Source organism: Colossoma macropomum, unplaced genomic scaffold (assembly GCF_904425465.1).
Source record: "Colossoma macropomum unplaced genomic scaffold, Colossoma_macropomum, whole genome shotgun sequence".
In the NCBI taxonomy this organism is placed as follows: domain Eukaryota; kingdom Metazoa; phylum Chordata; class Actinopteri; order Characiformes; family Serrasalmidae; genus Colossoma; species Colossoma macropomum.
Genome location: NW_023494788.1, coordinates 25307973 through 25328768, shown reverse-complemented (window position 1 = coordinate 25328768; position 20796 = coordinate 25307973). Strand labels below are relative to the sequence as shown.

The 20796-nt window shown below is 40.5% G+C and overlaps 1 protein-coding gene across 5 annotated transcripts in view; it reads right to left on the bottom strand.

The window, feature by feature from the left end:
- spdl1 (spindle apparatus coiled-coil protein 1) overlaps positions 1-20796 on the bottom strand; it is an 81611-nt gene that overhangs the window by 58239 nt on the left and 2576 nt on the right. For 4 of the 5 annotated variants that reach the window (XM_036568910.1, XM_036568912.1, XM_036568909.1 and 1 more), the window contains exon 2: positions 20316-20480. In XM_036568910.1, the coding sequence (XP_036424803.1) occupies positions 20316-20480 (165 nt within the window). The remainder of the gene's footprint in view (positions 1-20315; positions 20481-20796) is intronic. The other variant, XM_036568913.1, reaches the window with a different exon arrangement.

Sequence of the window (20796 nt, the reverse complement as noted above, 5' to 3'; positions counted from 1 at the left end):
CTATCTGCTCTCATCTCCACAATACCTACGACCCCCTCCCCACCACCTCCTATAACCATCACTGAACAGCAGGACAACCGTGTAAACAGGAAACAGAAAATTTGAAAAGCAGTTGGCCCTGATGGTGTCTCACTTAGGCACAGTGTGGCACCACAAGTGGCAGCCTCAGCACAGTGCTCTCCAGTATTTTTGTTGTTTTTGTTTATTTTCTATGTGTTTGGTTATTCAAACCCGATTACTTACACCAGGGACAAACTGCTTAACATAAGGCAGTTCACACTAGATAGTTTTTTTTCACCAGTTTTCACAAACCAGGAAGTTTTTGGAGAACCTGGCTCTCTAGGGCACACTGAGGAACAGTGGCTCTCTAGGGCACACAGAGGAGATTGCAGACGGGGGAAGCGAGCCAGCACGGATGTGAAGCTCCTAAAGCTGTTTTTTTTAAACTGCACTCCCATCAATTCATCTGGCAAATCTCTGCTCTTTGCCCAGTGAAATGGACAAACTGCTTTTCTTCAGTGGGACAAACAAGAACTTTGCACGCTCTGCTGCCCTTTGCTTTACTGAGTCCGGGTCCGCAAATGCATCCCCGACAGTGGATTACATCTGCTGGGCTTTCATCTTCTCCAAGCGGATCGCATTATGGAGCGAAAGCGAAAGGCAATGTAAGGACGTCACAGTGCTGAACAAATACTGCAGCCCAAACTTAGAGACATTGTTCATAAACTGAAAGCCATTTTATTCACTGCATGAGTGTTCCTCCTTCACCCTGGTCGGTGTTTACATCCCATCCCAAGCCAGCATGAATGACGCACTGCAAACCCTGGTCGACCAGATAACTGGCCTGGAACAAAAATTTACAGACTCTCTTTTCATAATCCTTGGAGATTCTAACAGCTCAAAATTAAACCACGAACTATCAAAATAAAGGTAACATATGAATTGTCTCACTAGGTATAATAACACACTGGACCACTGCCACACTATTCTTACAGACACATATTACTCTGCTCCCCAAGCAGAAGTGACATTTGGTATACAGACAGTCAACACTGGTGCTCCTCAAGGATGTGTATTATCCCCACTGCTTCTCTATCTTTACACCAATGACTTCACCTCTAAGGATCCATCTGTTAAATTCCTGAAGTTTGCAGATGACAATTAGGATGGCGATCAGTCTGTTTATTGGCAGGAGGCTGAACAGTGCATGTTCTGGTGCAGTCTTGGAGCTGAATACTCTTAAGACTGTGGACTTTAGGAGACACCCCTCAGCACTGCTCCCCCTCACAATATCCAAACGCAGTCCTGTGCACAAACCGGTCTGGTTTGGGGCAGCCACTAAACAGGATAGGAACAGACTGCAACAAACAGTAAAGTCAGCTGAAAAAAAATCATTGCTCCTCCCCTGTCCACCCTCCAGTACTGCTCAAGAGCCAGGAAATGGGCAGGAAAAATCATTACAGATTCCTCGCACCCTGGTCACAAGCTTTTTAACTCCTCTCCGGCAGGCACTACAGAACCCTGTATACTAAGACTGCCATCTGGAGAAGACAGAAGCAGTTGCTTTCCTCATACCATCACCCTAACAAACAACAGGCCAGTAACATTATCTGGAGAAAAAAACAGGAGTAGCTATGGCTCAGCAGATAATTATTACACCCTGCTTCAGACTCATAACACAGTACACTGCAATTTCATTCCCATACACGATGTAAATTACTGTTGCATACTGTTTACACCACCACACACACCTATGTATACTGCTTGTCCCTACATAATCTGTATGTGGCTTGTATATCGTGAATTGTCTGTAAATAATATGTACATTGTCTGTGCATTAGTTGTCCACATATAATCTGCATATTGCTTGTACATAGTGTATACTGTATATTGTGTATTATTTGTAAATTATTTGTATATTATTTATAGATTGAATTTAATAATTGAGACACCAACGACTGCAACCACATTCCTTGTGTGTGTCAACATACTTGGCCAATAAATCTGATTCTGTTTTGAACAGATTTTTCCCCATTCTTGTGAATCTCTTCAATGAGTCCCTGACCCACTGTGCTGTACCTGCCTGCATGCTTGAAGACCTCTGTCATCAAAGCAGTTCCTAAAAGATCTCCTGCCTGAATGACTACGTGAATGTTTTGAGAGCCTTTTACTTCAACACCTCAGTCATGACTGATGCCCACCAGGACCCTCTGCAGTTTGAATATAGAGCTAACAGGTCTGTAGATGATGCCATCCAGGTGTAACATACTGCAACACCTGGACAGCCCTAACACTTATGCCTACGTGCTGTCTGTAGACTTTACCTCTGCTTTCAATACAATCATTCCTGACAATCTAGTAGATAAATTGTTGAAGCATAACGTCCCCCATCTGTCTGCTACTGGATCCTCAATTTCTTGTGTAATAGAAAATAGTATACAGTCCTGCTCACCATTATTGGCACCCCTTCCTTTTTTGCATAACCTGTACAATATCTTCAGAAATAAATGTAAATGTACCAAAGTTATATCTTCAGGATTTTTTAATTGGAGGTCCAAAGTAATACAACAAAAAAAAACATTGTTTTTCAACTTGCATGTTGCAATTTTAAAGAAGAAACAGAATAAACAGCATGTGCAGCAATAAAGGCACCCCTTGTTAATATTTGGTTGCACACCCTTTGGTTGTGATGACAGCCTCCAAACGTTTCTTGTAGCCATCTATAAGCTTCTTGCACTTCTCAGCTGGTATTTTTTCCCCACTCTTCCTTTGCAGTTTGTCCAAGCTCTTGAATGTTTGCAGGATTCTTTTTCCCAATGGCAGATTTCAACTCACCCCAAAGATTTTCAATGGGATTGAGGTCAGGACTCATTGCTGGCCATTTTAAAACAGTCCATTTTTTCCTTTTAAACCATTCCCGTGTACTTTTGGATGTGTGCTTTGGGTCATTGTCTTACTGGAATACCCATGATCTTCGGCTCAAACCAAGTTTTCTTACACTGGGTAGGACATTTCGCTCTAAAATCTCTTGATAATTCTCTGATTTCATGATTCCTGTGATACGGTCAAGGCCTCCAGTACCAGACGCAGCAAAGCAACCCCACAGCATTATGGATCCTCCACCATGCTTAACTGTTGGTAGGGTGTTCTTTTCCTTATAAGCTTCATTGCGCCGTCTGTAAACAAACTGTTGCTTTGCATTGCCAAAAAGCTCTATTTTTGTTTCATCTGTCCACAAAACATTGTCCCAGAATGATTGTGGTTTGTCAAGGTACTCTTTGGCAAAGATCAGTCGTTCCTTTTTATGTCTTTTCTTTAGCAATGGTTTCTTCCTTGGCCTTCGCCCATAAAGCTCTGCATGGTTTAGTGTGCGGCGTATGGTACTTGTTGAAACCATGACCCCAGACTGTTCCAGGTTGGCCTTCAGTTCTTTGGATGTTTGCCTTGGTGTTTTTTCCACCATTCGCACCAACCTTCGAAGACTTCTCTTGTCAATTTTCCTCTTTCCCCCACGTCCAGGGAGGTTCTTGACAGTTCCATGCTTGGCAAACTTCTTAATAACATTGCGCACTGTTGAAACTGGGATACCAAGGTCTTTGGAGATGGCCTTATACCCTTTGGAAGTCTTGTGTTTGCTAATAATAGCACTTCTGATGTCCTCAGACAGCTCCTTTGTCTTCACCATTGTAACAAATGAACATGGCCCAACGTATGGCTTTTTAAAACCCTGAAGTCATCATTCATTGGCTAATTCATGTCACATGGGCACTGAATTTGTCACAGGTGATTATCATTTGCGATTTACCACAGGTGAGTGAAAATGTGTTTCCATACTAATTTAATGTAAAGGGTGCCAATACCAGTGTCACAGCAAGCTTTAGGTTTTTTCTGTTTTTCCCCTCACATTGTTTTTTGTTTTAAATTGTTGTTTATAGTTTGCTCTTTTGTTTTAAATATGAGTGCTCTATACAAAAAAACTGTTTCAGTCGATTAATTTTTTCAGGGGATATTCCACAATATGTACTTAAACTTCATGGGTGCCAATAATGATGAGCAGGACTGTATCAGTGTAGCTGACCCTCTTTGACCATGCAACAAACAGAGAGAGGCTCCCAAAAGACACCATAGCGGCATAACATGCCTAGTCTATCCGCTCCTGTTTTCTAACTCATCCCCTTTAATTTCACACACATCAGAAATGGTCAATACAGTTCCATCCACTAGCCCAGTGCCTTCACACTCACACATAACATACCTAACAAATAGTCATTCAGGATGCTTCACCCAAATGACTTTGCTTCTTCAGCCATGTGTGTACAATTACTTGAGAAATAATGCACAATGTTGGTGTAGAAGCCAGATTTTCATAACCTCCATTATATAGCAATGTAATTCCTTGCACATATACATATATAAGTTACATATATAAATTAGTATTTACAAAGATTAAGAGCCATTTAAAAGTATTAAGTGAGATGGAAATAAGCAAAATATATCATCATTTATAGGGTACTGAACACCTTAATTTCAGCATTACTAAACGTTTCGGTAGGGGACCTTATTTTGAGCATAACTCAAACGCTAGGCAGTTATAATTGTTTTTTGCAGTAACAAAATGAAATGTTCAGTCATTTGTTTTAATAAAACAAAAATAATTAAAGCACAAGGTCATTCAAGATAGGAATTTTAATGTACAGTACAAGTTAGTTAAAAGTCCAAAATGGGTTCTGAACTGTGATTTTTGAAACAATTCGGTAGAACAATCTGTACAAGAGGGTGGGAGCAATTTGAGATTCAGCCTAGGCTTGATAATACTTGAGTCAGATCTAACTTAAACATGGACATTTGCTGCACGCAAGACATTCAAGTGACATTAATTACAGTATTTACCGCAAGGTATGAGAACAATGAGATTAGGACCTGTGCAAATGGAAAAGGGTTTTTTTTTTCATGTATGTCTAATCGTGAAATTTAATGAGGAAAAACGCTGTTCTGATAATACTGTAATCTATTCAGAGGCACAGCCATGGTAGATCTATCAAGTCAGAGGGGGATAGAAGATTTATCAGGTCTACATCTGATGAGCCGCAACACTAACATTACCCAGATAGAGTTTGATTATGTGACATGTTCAGGTACGGAGCACACATACCATAGGCTAAAAAATGACACCGCTATTTTAAAAATGTAAGAGTAAGGGTAATTAACAGACTATGCTTGTAAAATTGCAATATTTTATTGCATTCCATAATTATTTGGACAATTCATATTATTGCTAGTTAGTAAACATGCTTTAGCCTAGTTCCAGTAGCTACCCAGTTTGTGATTAGATGAGAAATGTAAGTTGTGTTGTGTTGCCCACTCATAACATACTACAACCAGCATGAGATTTTACTGTTATCTATCATATTGACGGCAAAGTATCATGTAGGCTAATTAAGAAATGAGCAGGTACACTGGGCTGCCTACCTCCCTTTTAACTCTACAAGTTTAGAAGAGAAAGACTAGATAAAGACAGTAAAAACAAAAACAATACAAATCAATAGAATTAAACAAACAGGACAGAAATTAGAGTACATACAACAAGGATATAATGTTACAGTAGAAGAGTAGTACTGAGTGAAGAGATTAGGGCTGAAAGATTAATCATATTTATATTGAAATCGTGTGCAATTTACAAATCGCAAGAGCTGCAACTTTTATTATAGTCTATTATCAACAACTTTTTAAAAGATGGTCTTCAGAAAAGAAAAGGATTCTATACAGAATCATGAACAGTCAAAGAACCCTTTGAGGTTCACCGTCTGGGTGAATGGTTCTTTGCACTGTGAAAGCGTTCTTCAGATTGATGGGGAATACGCAAATTTCCTGTATGGTTTTGTCTTTTATGGTTGTCTTATTATATATCTTTACTTTATCTCTGTCTATGTACATTACTACTTTGCTCGTGTGTACACATATACACACACACACACACAACTAGAGGGCAGAAAGCAACAGAAAGCAGCACTCTTCATGGCAAAAAGCAACAATAACAAGTCGTTATTGTTGCTGTGCAATAAACTCCAAAAACTGTAGTACAGATGGTTGGAGAATGTTGGATATCCTGAGGGGATGCCATCCTGTTGCCAAACAGCACAGAAGATTAGGAATTCTGGCTATCAAAACGGCAGATTGGGGTCCCAATGGACCGAGTGATTTAGACGAGGCTGAATTCAGCTTCCTATTCTCCAGCTTGTTTGAATTTTCACGTTCTGCCTTAAATGGTGCCTGATTGAGCACTGGCCCGGGGTGCCAGAGTGTAAAACTGCTTCAATATTTAAGGTGGAACAAGAAAATTTGAAAGAATAAGTTGGCAAATAAGCTGTTAAAAAAACTTAAAAAGGTTTTTGTGACTTCAGCCTGTGTGATTTAGGCCAGGGGTTCTCAACCTTTTCCACTCCAGGGCCCACCTGTGCATAACTATAAAGCATAGCGGCCCATAGTCCAGCTCGAACTGCAGGAACGATATGAGAGCAATGAGAGTCTGTAAAGAGTCGGATGTTAAACAAGCAGATTCTGCTGACAGTACAGCGCTGACGTGCTGACAGAAGAAGTGGAAAGTCAGCTCTGTTAATGGATTCCTTGATTTAATCATAAAACGCGTCCCACCAGCCATGAAGTGAGCAGGGTTTGGGTTGAAGCAGATCGAGACCTGAGACCTGAGACAGCTGTGTGATGCAAAGCCAAATACGAGTGTTCATACACATCAAAACAGAGTGAAGTAAAGAAAAGAGTTTGATCGGTCCGCACCGAACAAGGCAGGAGAAACACCCTGAGAAACCTTTCAAACTACGACAGACTGCACTGCGTGCCGGCAGCTGCATTGTCTTAGACTGATGACGTTTAATTAGCCTGCGACTACGGTGCTTTCATTTATACGTCGCTACTGTCCCACTGCGAATTACTGCCTCCTCCTGAGTTCAGGCCTGCGGACCACTAGAGGGTGCTTCACGGCCCACAGGCTGTGAAACCCTGATTTAGGCTATAAAAATATTCAACCTACAGTTCTGTGTAGAGCTCTACCCATAAATGTGCGCTACGGTAGGACAAGATCACTCAATAGGCCCTTTTCACAATAAACGGAACGTGTGTAAAAGTTGGGTAAAAAAAATCTGCTATTGCCAGTTCTTAACCTCAGAAATATAGGCGTTCGTATTACTTCAGTTCACCACAGAAAGGTGTGTCACTTTATCATGGTCATAGTTACGAAGACTGAAATTCACACTCCTCCTTTAAATTCACTGTGGCTTAAATTCAGAGGGCTGCGATGCAATTATAAAACGATTATCGATGCATCTTGATGCATCTTTTTTTCTATACAGGATTTCTATTTTCTCACTGTGTGAGGACTTGGTACTTTTAAAGCAAAGTATTTGTAATGATTCATAATGCATTGACCTCCAATATCTTTTATTAATAAATCAAATGGAAGTGATGTGGTAAGTGAACTAGAAGGGAGGGGCGCGGTGTGTCAGTGAAACACGGGACGCGTGCAACATGACGCGAAAGCCCTGATTCTCAACGACTGAGAACTTGCGATGCAACGATACGTTATTCGCATTTATAAGTGCCGCAGTTGGTTTACCTGCAAGCTAAATCTGCAACGAGAGACAAACACTAAAAAGTTGCGAAGATGAAGTCGCTTCTCTTTCGAATTTCCCGTTCCACCTTAAATGGTGCCGAATGTAAATGCTGGCGACAGCAGAGTAGTGTCGCTTTCCTTGCAGTAGAAAACGCCACCAGGGCTTCAGTCAGAATTTAAGGTGGAACGGAAAATTTCGAACAAGAAGCTGGAGCGACTTCAAGAAGCGACTTTAGCCTCGTAAAACAGTCGAACTTTGAGAGACTTTTTACAAGAAACTGATCTACTTTAGAGGTAAAGTTTTCTGGCGAAAATGGAAGGAAAGCAGCTATAGCTAAAGCTTAAAGCAGAGCAAAGTAAGTCCGCATTTTCATTGATATTTTTAACCTAACTTACACTAGGACATTATCACACAGTGAAACATACTGGACATTAATTGTTGTGGCTCTAGAGCTGGGCGATATGGCCAAAAACGTTATCACGATAAACAAAATTCATATCTATATGCTAACTCTTTAGTTTCTCAACAACGTCAACTCGGTTCGGTAGGTCACTGCTGTCACTCCTCACATTCCACAATCACATCCATGTCAGAGCATATCACAGTATTCAGACACCAGCTAGCGACGACTGGATTTCTCTATGCTACCGTAGTAGTTTAAGGGGTGAACCGCAGTATATCTGACGTTCGCTGTGTAAAAGCATTATCTGCAGTGTGAATCTCTCGCACCAGACAAACAGAGTCCTCCTTTTAGGTATGTTTAAACTGAAAGCGGTGCTTTTGTGTCGTGTTTGATCTACCGTATCATCAATTCACCGTGTTTTGCCGGAGCGCTGCTTCAAGTTAGCCAGCAGCTAAAAACAGCAAGCCTGGAAAGATAGCACTCTCCCGCTCTCCAATGCCTCACAGCTTCCTCAGTTTACTTTCGAACATGAATCCACTTCTTTCTTTCACTTTCGTTGCTCGAGAATGCACTAATACTAAAATATGACGGTTTGGCGCTGTAACGCGGCGCTGGAGACGTGATTTAACACCGCTAAAGTTGTTAGGATGCATCGAAAGAGGGGAGTTCACCGTAGGACAGTACAGTTACACCACTGACCTTGTCACTCACACTTGGTCACAGGAGAACAGATCACCGATAACATCCACTCAGACAGGGAATGTATAACTCCGCGTTTCAGCCGTTGCTAAAGTATATTTGGCGACCCTTTTTTTACTCGTGGCCCCCTCCCTCTCTAATCAAGTCGAAAAATTCGGAAGTGCGCCCTCTCCTGGCGACAGCAGAGTAGTGTCGCTTTCCTTGCACTAGAAAACGCCACCAGGGCTTTGCTAAAACGTGGAAGTGTGAGAATGGTGTATTATATCGAACATTTATCGAACCTGTCTTATTGCTCTATCGAGGAAAAGTTATATCGCGATACTTATCGTTATCGTTTTATCGCCCAGCCCTATGTGGCTCCCAAGGTGGTTTGATTTTTGTTGAAAGGACAAAATGTCTCTTCTTATCATTTGGGTTTTCGACTCCTGACCAAACCTGGCTTTTAATACAGAGGGAGCTGGTCGGATTTCTCGCTCATCCCGTTGTGTTTTTGTTATCTAAGAATCGATTTTTTCCCGCACCCCTACCTTAAATACACCATTGCCTTAAAACCACTGCTACCTTAATGCCACTGACTAAATCCAGTGCCTCCTTAAATCTGTTGCTGCCTTAAATTTACTGCCACCTTAAATTTACTGATGTCTTAAAATCACATCCACTTTAAATTCAGTGTTACCTTAAATTTACTGCCACCTTAAACTCAATATCACCTTAAATTCACTTCCACCTTAAAATCAGTGCTATTTTAAATCTACTGCCATCTAGTGCTACCTTAAATTTGCCACTTTAAAGTCAGTGCTGCCCTAAATCTACTGCCACCTTAAATCTACTGCCCACTTAAATGGAGTGCCACCTTAAAAAACTGTTTGTGCTGTAATTACTGTGCATTACGCTATAGGCATGATTCCTTGTGTACTGCCACCTCAATTCAATGCCACCTTGAATTCACTTCCAGCTTACATTTACTGATACATTAAATCCAGTGGCACCTTAAAGTTACTGATACATTAAACCCAGTGCCAACTTAAATGTACTGCCACCTTAACTTCACTGCCACCTAAAATATACTAATACCTTAAATATATTGCCACTTTAAATGTGTTGCCTATTTAAATTTACTGCCACCTTAAATTCATTGCCAGCTTAAATTTATTGCCACCTTAAATTCCTTGCCAGCTTAAAATTACTGCCACCTTAAACTCAATAATCACCTTAAATTCACTGTCACCTTAAATTTAGTGATACATTAAATCCAGTGGTACCTTAAACTTGCACCTTAAGTATACTAATAGCTTAAATCCATTGCCACCTTAAATTCAAGGCCACCTTAAATTTACTGATACATTAAATCCAGTGCCACGTTAAACTTACACCTTAAATATGCTAATACGTTAAATCCATTGCCAACTTAAATTCACTGCTACCTTAAATTTATTGATACCTTAAATATAGTTCCACGTTAAATTCACTGCTACCTTAAATACATTATTTCTACTGATATTGCTGTGCAACAGGCTGTAACCATGTAAGTCTGTGTGTACTGTGACATCACCTGTGGCAGTTACATTTGAATGTCCCATACATTACACCACTCATTCCCCATGGGATCGGTGGTTATTATCCACTGCACAATAACCATACGTCAGATTGCTTAGAAAAGCACACTATTTGGGTATGGGACCTACAATGCTGCAAGGTTTTGTGGTTCTACTACAAAAACTGTAGGAGGTGAAACTGTTTAAATTTTGAGCACGGAATAATAAGAAGAAGAAACAGAGGATTACAAAGAACAGTAATTTGGCTTTTTAAAGCCAACTTAATAAACAACTTACCACTTTACACATAAATCAAGTCAAGTCGAAGTTTATTTATATAGTGCTTTTTACAACAGGTGTTGTCACAAAGCAGCTTTACTGAAAAATCCAGGCCCGAGCCCCCATGAGCAAGTCAATGGTGACAATGGCAAGGAAAAACTCCCTAAAAGCAAGAGGAAGAAACCTTGAGAGGAACTAAGGCTCAAACAGGGGAACCCATCCTCCTCCATTCGACACCAAATAGCAAACAGTAACACAAGAGCAAGATGAAAAGAGGTTAAGGTTTTAACATCAGTATAAAATATTAAAATACTGAAACGAAGAAAAACAGGTAAAGCAATTGTTATAATTACATATTACCATACAAGCACACACACATACACATACATACACACCACACACACCACAAGTATACACACAACACAAACCCACACCACACAGAACATAACATATCAAACTCAACACCACACACCACAAACACACTACACCACACAGCCAATACAACCAGAGGTACGAAGAGTACTGAAAATCCCTACTCAAGTACAATTACTGTTACTGTAGTGATAATTTACTCAAGTACAAGTAAAAGTATTAGTAAATAAAATTAATCAAATAAGCGTAAATAAGTAGTTATTTAGTCACTTTTTCGTATTTCTGCTGTCACAACCTGAACATATTCCTGAGCTGACTCGGCTACATCACTGGAAGTAATCTGTGCAGAAAAACGTTAAAGCAAAAGTTCTGAGAGCTGAGACTGATCACAGTACGCTCTGCTACTGAATCTTTACACACCTTTCTGTGAACTGTGTAAGTAACAAGGTTGACCTTAAACTGCATGTGTTTTACGGTTAGATGATTATATAAGACGTCATAGTTTATCTGTTTCCAGTAAAGTATTTCAGAATCCCTGAAAGACTGTGCAGAGGTTGTTACTGTTTAATTAAGTTCATTTAAGAGAGAAAAAAACAGTTAAATTTATGAGTAAACTGCTTAATTAATAATGTAATTTTAGTGAGAGTCCTGCTGCACATCAGCTCCCTGGACTCTAGCTTACGTTAATAGGTGTGAAACTCTATTTTCACTGATATCTGTTCAGAACATATACACCATTAAAATCAGCAGCAGCAGCAGCAGAGGAGAGGTGAGGAGGCATCAGATCAGGCCAGTCAACAAAAGCACGACAGCATCACTGTCCAGAGTTTATGAAGAGCCTGTATAAGACTAGCTCACAGCAGTGACTAGGCTGTATAAACAGGTTAACTGTGGGCAACACCTGTTAACTAAAGTAGCTGACAGGCACTGTAATAAAATATAGGCAACAAATTGCAAGTTTAATAAACAGAAACATTATAAAAGAAAGAAGAAACTCAAACACGGTACCTGTTTAGCTCAGATGAGCTAGCTCGGCTAACACTGCCTCAGGCTAGAGTAGAGTTGTGAAAGCGGATCTCAGCAGGTTTCGTGTTTGGCCACTGATAATAACGCTGTTTTCTTTAGTTCATGTGAAAATGAATACAGATGGCCGTTTGGACATGGTCTGTTCCTCGTGTGTGCTGGTTAAGTTCTCCTCTGTCCTTCTCCACTAAACTGGACCTCTCTCTAGTGATTTTCTTGCCAGAGCTGCTGTCTTTTGAATGGTGAATCTTTTCAATTTAACCGCACTTCGTATTGGTTTCTGAGCTGATACGCTCATAATTTATTTTTGCTCTGTAACGTTATAAAAAAATTAAAGTAGCGAAGTAAAAGTATTTCATTAAAATGAACTCAAGTAAAAGTACTATGATTTAATTCTACTCCAAAAAGTACTGTTACAGGCATAACTGTACTCAATTACAGTAACAAGAGTAAATGTAATTCGTTACTTAAACCTCTGAACGCAACACACAAACCACAAAAACACCACAAACTACACAAACTCAACATACCACAAACCAAACTGAACACAACACACAGACCACAAACACACCTGCACATCACATGACACAAACACACCACACTCTACACAACACACACACACTCTACACACCACACACAAACACCACAAAACACCACACAAACCACACCACAACACAAACCACAAACACACCACATTCCACACGTCAGAAAAATGCTTCTGTACAGGTGTAAATGAAGTAAATTTCATAGTTCTGATGCCCGATTGGTCTCTTTGAAGAACAGACTCAGACACAGTGACATTAAGAAGCACATTCAAGGCTAATCTGATGAGCTCACGTTTCAAGTTGCACGTTTGAACAGACTGTCGTGTACAGACAAAGCCTAAAATTTATATGCTCACATTATATGAAAATGCCCTGTCTGATGACATGCTATGTGAAACGCAGCCCCTACAGATAGCCGCACTTTCAAGCACCAAACACGTATGCTGAGAAACTGAGCAGATTTGCTAACATGTACCACAATGTGCACTGAACTAAAAGTAGGTATGTACATAGGAGGGCAATACAATCTGTCTACAGCCTATTTTATAAGGACAATTTTAAAAAGCATATGTTAAATTTCATACACTACTGTGGAAAAGTATTTGCTGATTTCTATTTTTGCTAGTTTGCCACATTTAAATGTTTCAGACCATACAATTAATTTTAATATAAGATAAACACAAAATGCAGCTTTTAAATGATCATTCCATTTATTGGAGATAAAGATTTATTCAAAATCTATATCGCCCATGTAAAAAAGAAAAAGGCCCACAAACCTTTTCCTTGGCAGGAACAACTGCAATCAAATGTTTGCGATAATTTGTAGTGAGCCTTTTACATCGCTGTGGAGGAATTTTGGCCCACTCTTCCTTACAGAATTGTTTTAATTCGTCTACAGTGGAGGGTTTTCGAGCATGAACTGCCCGTTTAAGGTCTTGCAACAGCATCTAACAGGGATTCAAGTTAGGACTTTGACATGGCCACTCCAAAGCCTTAATTTTGTTTCTTTTGAGTCATTCCATGGTACACTTGCTTGTGTGCCTCAGATCATTGACATGCTGCATAACCTGAAGACAATTAAACTTTAGGTCACAACTGATGGGCATATATTCTCCGTCATGATTTTCTGATAGACAGCAGAATTCATCATTCCATTGTTAGTCGCCCAGGTCCTGCATAAGCAAAGCAGTCCCAGATCATCACACTACCACCACCTTGTTTGACTGTAGGTATGATGTTCTTATGGTGGAATGCAGTGTTGGCTTTAAGCTGGATGTAACAGGACCCACGTCTTCCAAAAAGTTCCACCTTTGACTCATCAGTCAATATTATTCCAAAAGTCTTGGGAGTCATCTAGACATTTTTTGGCATATACCAACTTTCGTACTGCGATGTCGACTTTTGCATTTTGCTAGTTTAGTGGGGAAGTGGTTGTGTTCTGTATATTTAAAAACAGCCTAAAATCACACAGTGACAGGAGTTTGCCAAGGCAGGATGTTTAAAGTGACAACAGCTTTGTGTCCAAACTCAATGGCCTCAGCACACTTCTCTGTGTGAGCAAAGCATCGCTCACTGCCAACTCGAGTCGTTTGTTCATTAGTGCTGCTGCGTGCATCTAGACTTACATCTAGTCCTGGACGACAGGGTGACGTAATGGGATATTGTTAATAATGGACAAGTAACCAGATGGCAATGTGTAAAAGGTGCTAATTGCTCTTTTGGGAAAAGAACTGAGAGAGACTTAGAGAGTTTTAATTTATCATCCAAAAAAACGTTAGGAAACCGGGATTCACGTTCAAGAAGTGTGTGTGTGCGTCCCAGTAGTCCCTTCTATTCTGGGAAAAAAAAGGAGGGAGATAGTGAGAGGTTTCTTAAGAAACTGTTTCTTTCTGCTGTGCTGGGTAATGCTAGCTTTCCCTTCTACTTTATGCAGGGGTGTAAAGAGTACTGAAAATCCCTACTCAAGTACAATTACTGTTACTGTAATGATAATTTACTCAAGTACAAAGTAAAAGTATTAATAAATAAAATTACTCAAGTAAGAGTAAATAAGTAGTTTATTGAAAAACTACTTAAGTACTGAGTTACTCAGTTACTTTTTTGTATTTCTGTACAAACATGAACATATTTCTGAGCTGACTTGGCTACATTGTTGGAAATAATCTGTACAGAAAAACACTAAAGCAAGTTCTGAGGGCTGAGACTGATCACAGTACGCTCTGCTAGTGCACTATGTAAGGAACAAGGTTTACATTCAACTGCATGCATTTCATGGTTAAATGATTATATAAGACATCCTAGTTTATCTGTTTCCAATAAAGTAATTTAGAATCCCATGAGTTCCCTGGACTGTTACGTTAATTGGATGTGAACCTCTACAGACAGTAAACGCATTCACAGCCCTCAACCGGTATATATTTTCACTGATCTCTGTTCAGAACATTTACACCATTAAAATCAGCAGCAACATCAGCAACCTACCCAGCTTTGATTTTACTGTAATAATAATAATCATGCTGATCACTTCATACAGAATCAGACATTATTTCTGCATTTCACAGTTAAACAGCTACACAGCCTCTCACAGCTAAAGACAAACACCGAGGCAGAGAGAGAGAGAGAGAGAGAGAGAGAGACAAACAGAGAGAGAGAGAGAGGAGGTATCAGATTAGGCTAGTCAAGGACTGCGCGACTGAATCACTGTCCAGAGTTGATGAAGGGCTTGTATTAGACCAGATTTCCTGTCTCACAGCCGTAAACGACCGTAATCTCCAAAACAGCAGCTAAGCTAGGCTATATAAACGGGTAAACTGTAGGTTGTGGGTGACACCTGTTAACTAAAGTAGCCGAATGGCACTTGTAATAAAATATCCGCAACAGATTCCAAGTCTAATGAACAGAAGCATTATAAAAGAAGAAAACCGTGAACATTGTAGCTACCTGTTTAGCTCAGATCAGCTAGCTCGGCTAATGTGAGCTGTAAGAGTGGATCTCAGCAGGTTTCGTGTTTGATGGCTGATAATAACTTTGTCTCCTTCAGTTCATGTGAAACTGAATACAGATTGGTACACCGTTTGGACGCGGTCTGTGTGCTGGTTCTTCTCTTTCTCCACTAAACTGGACATCACTGTAGTGTTTTTTCTGCCGGGGCTGCCGTTTTCTGATTGGTGTATCTTTTAAATTTAACCGTGCGTTGTTAGTATTGGTTTCTGAGCTGATACGCCCATAATTTATTTTTACTCTGTAACGTTATGAAAATTAAAGCAGCGAAGTAAAAGTATTTCATAAAAAATTAACTCAAGTAAGAGTAAAAATACTATGATTTAATTCTACTCCAAAAAGTACTGTTACAGGGAAAACTGCATTCAATTACAGTAACGAGAGTAAATCTAATTACTCTCGTTATTATCAGCGGCCAAACACGAAACCTGCTGAGATCTGCTCTCACAGCTCAACTCCAGCCTGAGGCAGCGTTAGCCAGGCAAGCTGATTCGAGCGAAATAGGTACCGTGTTTACTTTTAAATCTGTTGCATATATTTTATTACAGTGGCTGTCAGCCGCCTTAGATAGATAGATAGATAGATAGATAGATAGATAGATACTTTATTGATCCCAAAGGAAAATTTTAAATTTTAAATTTAGCAGCCAGTAGCAGTCACACAACACAGGACAGTAATAGTAATAAGGGTGTAAACAATATAACAGAATAAGAGAAAGAATAAATATAAAAAAAATTCTACCTACAGGCATATATACAAATAGCAAAATACAACAATCTGGGATGATATCTATAACCTGAGATGAAAGACGCAGTGCAATAATGACTGTACAAGGAGGCACAGGTAACGGCATATAATGACAATACTGAATAGATATGTGCAGAAGTGTCTAGTGTGGAGTGTCCAGATGTGCAAGATGTGCAATAAGGTGTGCAGAAAGTGCAATATGTGCAGTAAGGTGTCCATATGTGCAGATGGATAAAAAGAAACATAAGATTTAGCATAAGATATAAGACCTATGATTTATGATTTAACATGAGATTGAGATTCAGTCCTCATCTCTCCTCCTCCCTCTTCTCTTATGGCCCCCCTGGGAAGAGCTGAAGAACCTGATGGCTCTAGGGACAAAGGATCTCCTTAATCTGTCGGTTGAGCAGCTCTGTGACAGCAACCTGCCACTAAATATGCTCCTCCTGTCCATGATGATGGTGTGCAGCGGGAGGCCATCATCCTCCATAATGGAGAGCAGTTTGTGCAGAGTCCTTCTCTCAGCCACCTTGACCACAGAGTCCAGTTCCACACCGACCACTGACCCCGCTCACCTGACCAGCTTGTCCAGTCGCATCTCGTCTCTCTTTTTCATGCTTCCGCCCCAGCACACCACAGCATAAAAAAGCCAGCTGGCACCCGTGGTCTGATGGAACATCTGCAGGAGCTTCCTACAGATGTTAAAGGACCTCAGCCTCCTCAGGAAGTAGAGCTGGCTTTGCCCCTTCCTCTACAGGATGACTTTGTTGGCTGACCAGTCCAACCTATCATCCAGTTGCAGACCGAGATACCTGTAGGTCATTACCCTCTCTACTTCAACCCCCTCAATAGAGATTGGCCGTGTGGCTGGCCTAACCCTGTGAAAGTCCACCACCATCTCCTTTGTCATGGCAGTGTATAGAAGCAGGTTGTTCCCATGGCACCACTCCACAAAGTCCACCAGGGTCTTGTACTCCTCCTGCCCTCCCCTTACACAAGCCACAATGGCAGTGTCATCTGAAAACTTCTGCATGTGGCACGTCCCAGAGTTGTACTGAAAGTCTGAGATGTACAATGTGAAGAGAAAGGGGGAAAGTACAGTTCCTTGTGGTGCTCCTGTGCTGCTGACTACAGTCTCTAATGTACAGTCCTTCAGCCTGACATACTGAGGTCTGCCAGTGAGGTGGTCAGTAATCCAGGAGACCAGGTGCGGATCCACTTGCATCCTTACCAGCTTATCTCTCAGTTGGAGGGGCTGAATGGTATTAAAAACACTGGAAAAATCAAAGAACATTACAGCGCAACCACCCTTGTCCAGATAAGAGTGGGCCCAATGGAGAAAGTATAGCATGGCATTCTCTACTCCCACTTTCTCCCTGTAGGCGAACTGCAGGGGGTCCATTTCATGTCAACCTAGGGTCTGAGAAGGTGTAGAAGCAGGCACTCCAGGGTTTTCATGACATGTGATGTTAGAGCGACCGGCCTGAAGTCACTGGGTCGCCCCCTCTTCGGTACCGGAATGAGGCATGATGTCTTCCACAGTGTGGGAGACTCAGGTTGAAGATGTGCTGTAGGGGTGCCCCCAGCTCAGCAGCACAGGACTTTAACAGTCTAGGACACACTTTGTCCAGTCCAGCTGCCTTCCCTGTGTGGAGTTTCCTCAGCTCACCTCTAACCTGATCTGCAGTGAAGATGTGCAGAGGGGGAGAAGGGAGGGCTGCAGCGGTGCTGCAGATCAGATCTGATGTGTTAATGTGTAAAGAGTGCTGAGAGGGGGCTGTGATGTCTGTGCTGTCAGCCTGTGGGAGGGGTGCATGAATATCAATAGAAGAAGATGAGGTGTTGATGTCCAGGCAGGCAGAGACTGAAGTGCCAGGAGGTGGAGGTGACCGCTATACATACAGATGCTGTGGAGATCTGAACAGGGCACTCAAACCGGTTATAGAAGATATTGAACTCATTGGCTCTCTCTGCGTCACCATCTAACGCACTGTCCATCCCCTGCTTACAGCCTGTAATGGTCTTCATACCATTCCATACCTCCCTCATGTTATTCTCCCTTAACTTCTGCTCCACCTTCATCCTGTAGGACTCCTTGGCCTCTCGCAATTGGACTGAGCTCCCTCTGTACGTTCCTAAGCTCTTCCTGGTTATTGTCTTTAAAGGCTCTCTTCTTCTTGTCCAGCAGGCCTTTGACATTGCTGGTTATCCAGGGCTTGGTATTAGCAAAGCAGTGCACAGTTTTCACAGGAACAACAATGTCCATGCTAAAGTTCATGTAGTCCGTCATGCAGTGTGTAATCCCCTCAATGTCCTCCCCATATGGCTCCTGCAGTACACTCCATTCAGTGGACTCGAAACAATCCCTGAGATCCGCTTCGGCTTCAGGAGACCATTTTCTGAAGGAGCGTGTGGTTACAGCTTGTCTTCGAACACAGGGTTTGTACTGAGGCTGCAGGTAGACCAGTTTGTGGTCAGATTTTCCCAGAGGGGGCAGGGGTGTGGCGGTGTATGCATCCTTCACATTGGCATAAAGGAGATCAATTGTTCTTCCTAGTGGGGCAGTCTACATACTGGTAAAAAGCAGTGAGCATTGAGTCCAGTGAAATGTGGTTAAAATCACCAGAGATGGCAATGAAAGCCTCATATTTCCATTTTTTGGACTTTTCTAACCACGCGCGACCCTTACCTCTGCACTGCAGTCTGAGCAATCTGTATATCTTTTACAGTTTTTCACTATTGCTTAAGCACAATTTTACAGGGCTCATTTTGCCCAAACACTACACACAGTTCATATAGCCACTAGCAACAGAACACCTCAGATCGTTTGCAAAATGAAACACTTCATTCAAAACTGTACAGCAATTTATGCAAACTCAATTTTGTCACTGTGTGGCGCACACAGAGTTTTTATGATCTAAATCTGTTTGAACCAGTTACACACTGCTGTGCTCAATCTAAAACACCTTAAACATTTCTGCTTTTCTAATGATACAATCTTGTTTTTTTTATTCAGAGATAATGTTAGAGTAAAATATATAAGTAATCAAACAACATACAAGACCAGTACTGCACACTGACAGTGTTGGACAAAATACTTGACCAAGTCAAAAGTAGTTGGCTGGAAACAGAATACACTATCATAAATGTATTCAGCAATGCATTCAATTACAATTTATTCAGAATACAACATCTTCAGAATACATTTAGCCAATTTTTTGCTTAATTTACACTGTTCCCTGCCATCACTTTTTTTCCTGTAATCTTTGTGGAAAATTCACTTATTGTTTAAATGAAGATCAGAAATTCTTCTCTTCCCCTGAGCAGGAGTCCAGTACAACATCGATGCTAAACTTATCACCTGCAAGCACTACTGAGATTATTAGTTTGATCGTACCTCAAAAGAGCTCAGTAACACTAAGATTAATAAATGATCATCACAATGATTTATTAGTCTACTCAGGCTGTAGCAGAGCTCAGTAACACTGTGATTAAAAACTAATCATCACAATGATTTATTAGTCTAAACAGGCTGTAGCAGAGCTCAGTAACACTGCGATAAATAATTGACACTTCACAGGTTATGCTTCTTCAGTGTCAGGTTTCACTAATTGTGTGTTCCAAATTTAGCATGAAAGCAATCATAAAAACTGTAATGAAGTGATGTAACGTTAGATAAAAAGCAGATGCGCTGTCAAGCCACCTAATCGATTACAAGACTTGTTGTTAACAATTTTTTAATCAACATTATGGAATTTATTAATTCATTGCTCCAGGCCTATAGTACACACAAATAAAACCAGGAAAATTAGTAACAGCTAAGTGTATTTGTTTGTATGTTTGTGAATTACAACTGTAATTTTTGAGCAACATATTTTTTCTGGAGATGTGTAGTACATGCTGTGGCCTATTTAACTTCAAGACAGTAAGTTATTCAGGTCTAAAACCTCTGAAGGAGTCTGTCCCAAAATATCAAAATATTTCAGTAATAAATGTGCTTCACAGTTCATTGATCAATGCATCCATTATCCATAATATAAATGTGTGAGGTTTGTGAATCTCAAATGTTGTCTGGTTTAAAGCTTACCTCTATCACTGCAGTCATTTCAATTCGCTGCTCTTCCAACTTATTCTGCAGATCCATTTTGTCGTCCAAGAGCTGCAGTCCATACTGCGCTGCTTTTTGAAGAGCTGCTTCTGTCGCTTCCACCTTCTGCCTTAATGTCTGAATCTCACCATCTGTAGCTGACATCTTTTGAATGAGATGTTTGAGAGAAATTAATGCATATATTTAAATGTTGCCATATGGATAGCAAAGACTACAGTCAAGAACAAACAAATACAGTTTATTAATTATGTTTCGGGGGATTATGGAAAACACGAGAACATGTTCAAAGGTAAAAACTCATTATGAGTTTTACATGAAAAACAGTGGAAATTTTTTTAAATATAAAAATATAAAATTATAATATAAATTATATTATATTATAAATATAAATTATAGCATTTCTAACAAATTATGGTATAGGTATTACATACACACATTTAGGAAGGACAATGTCTTTCTG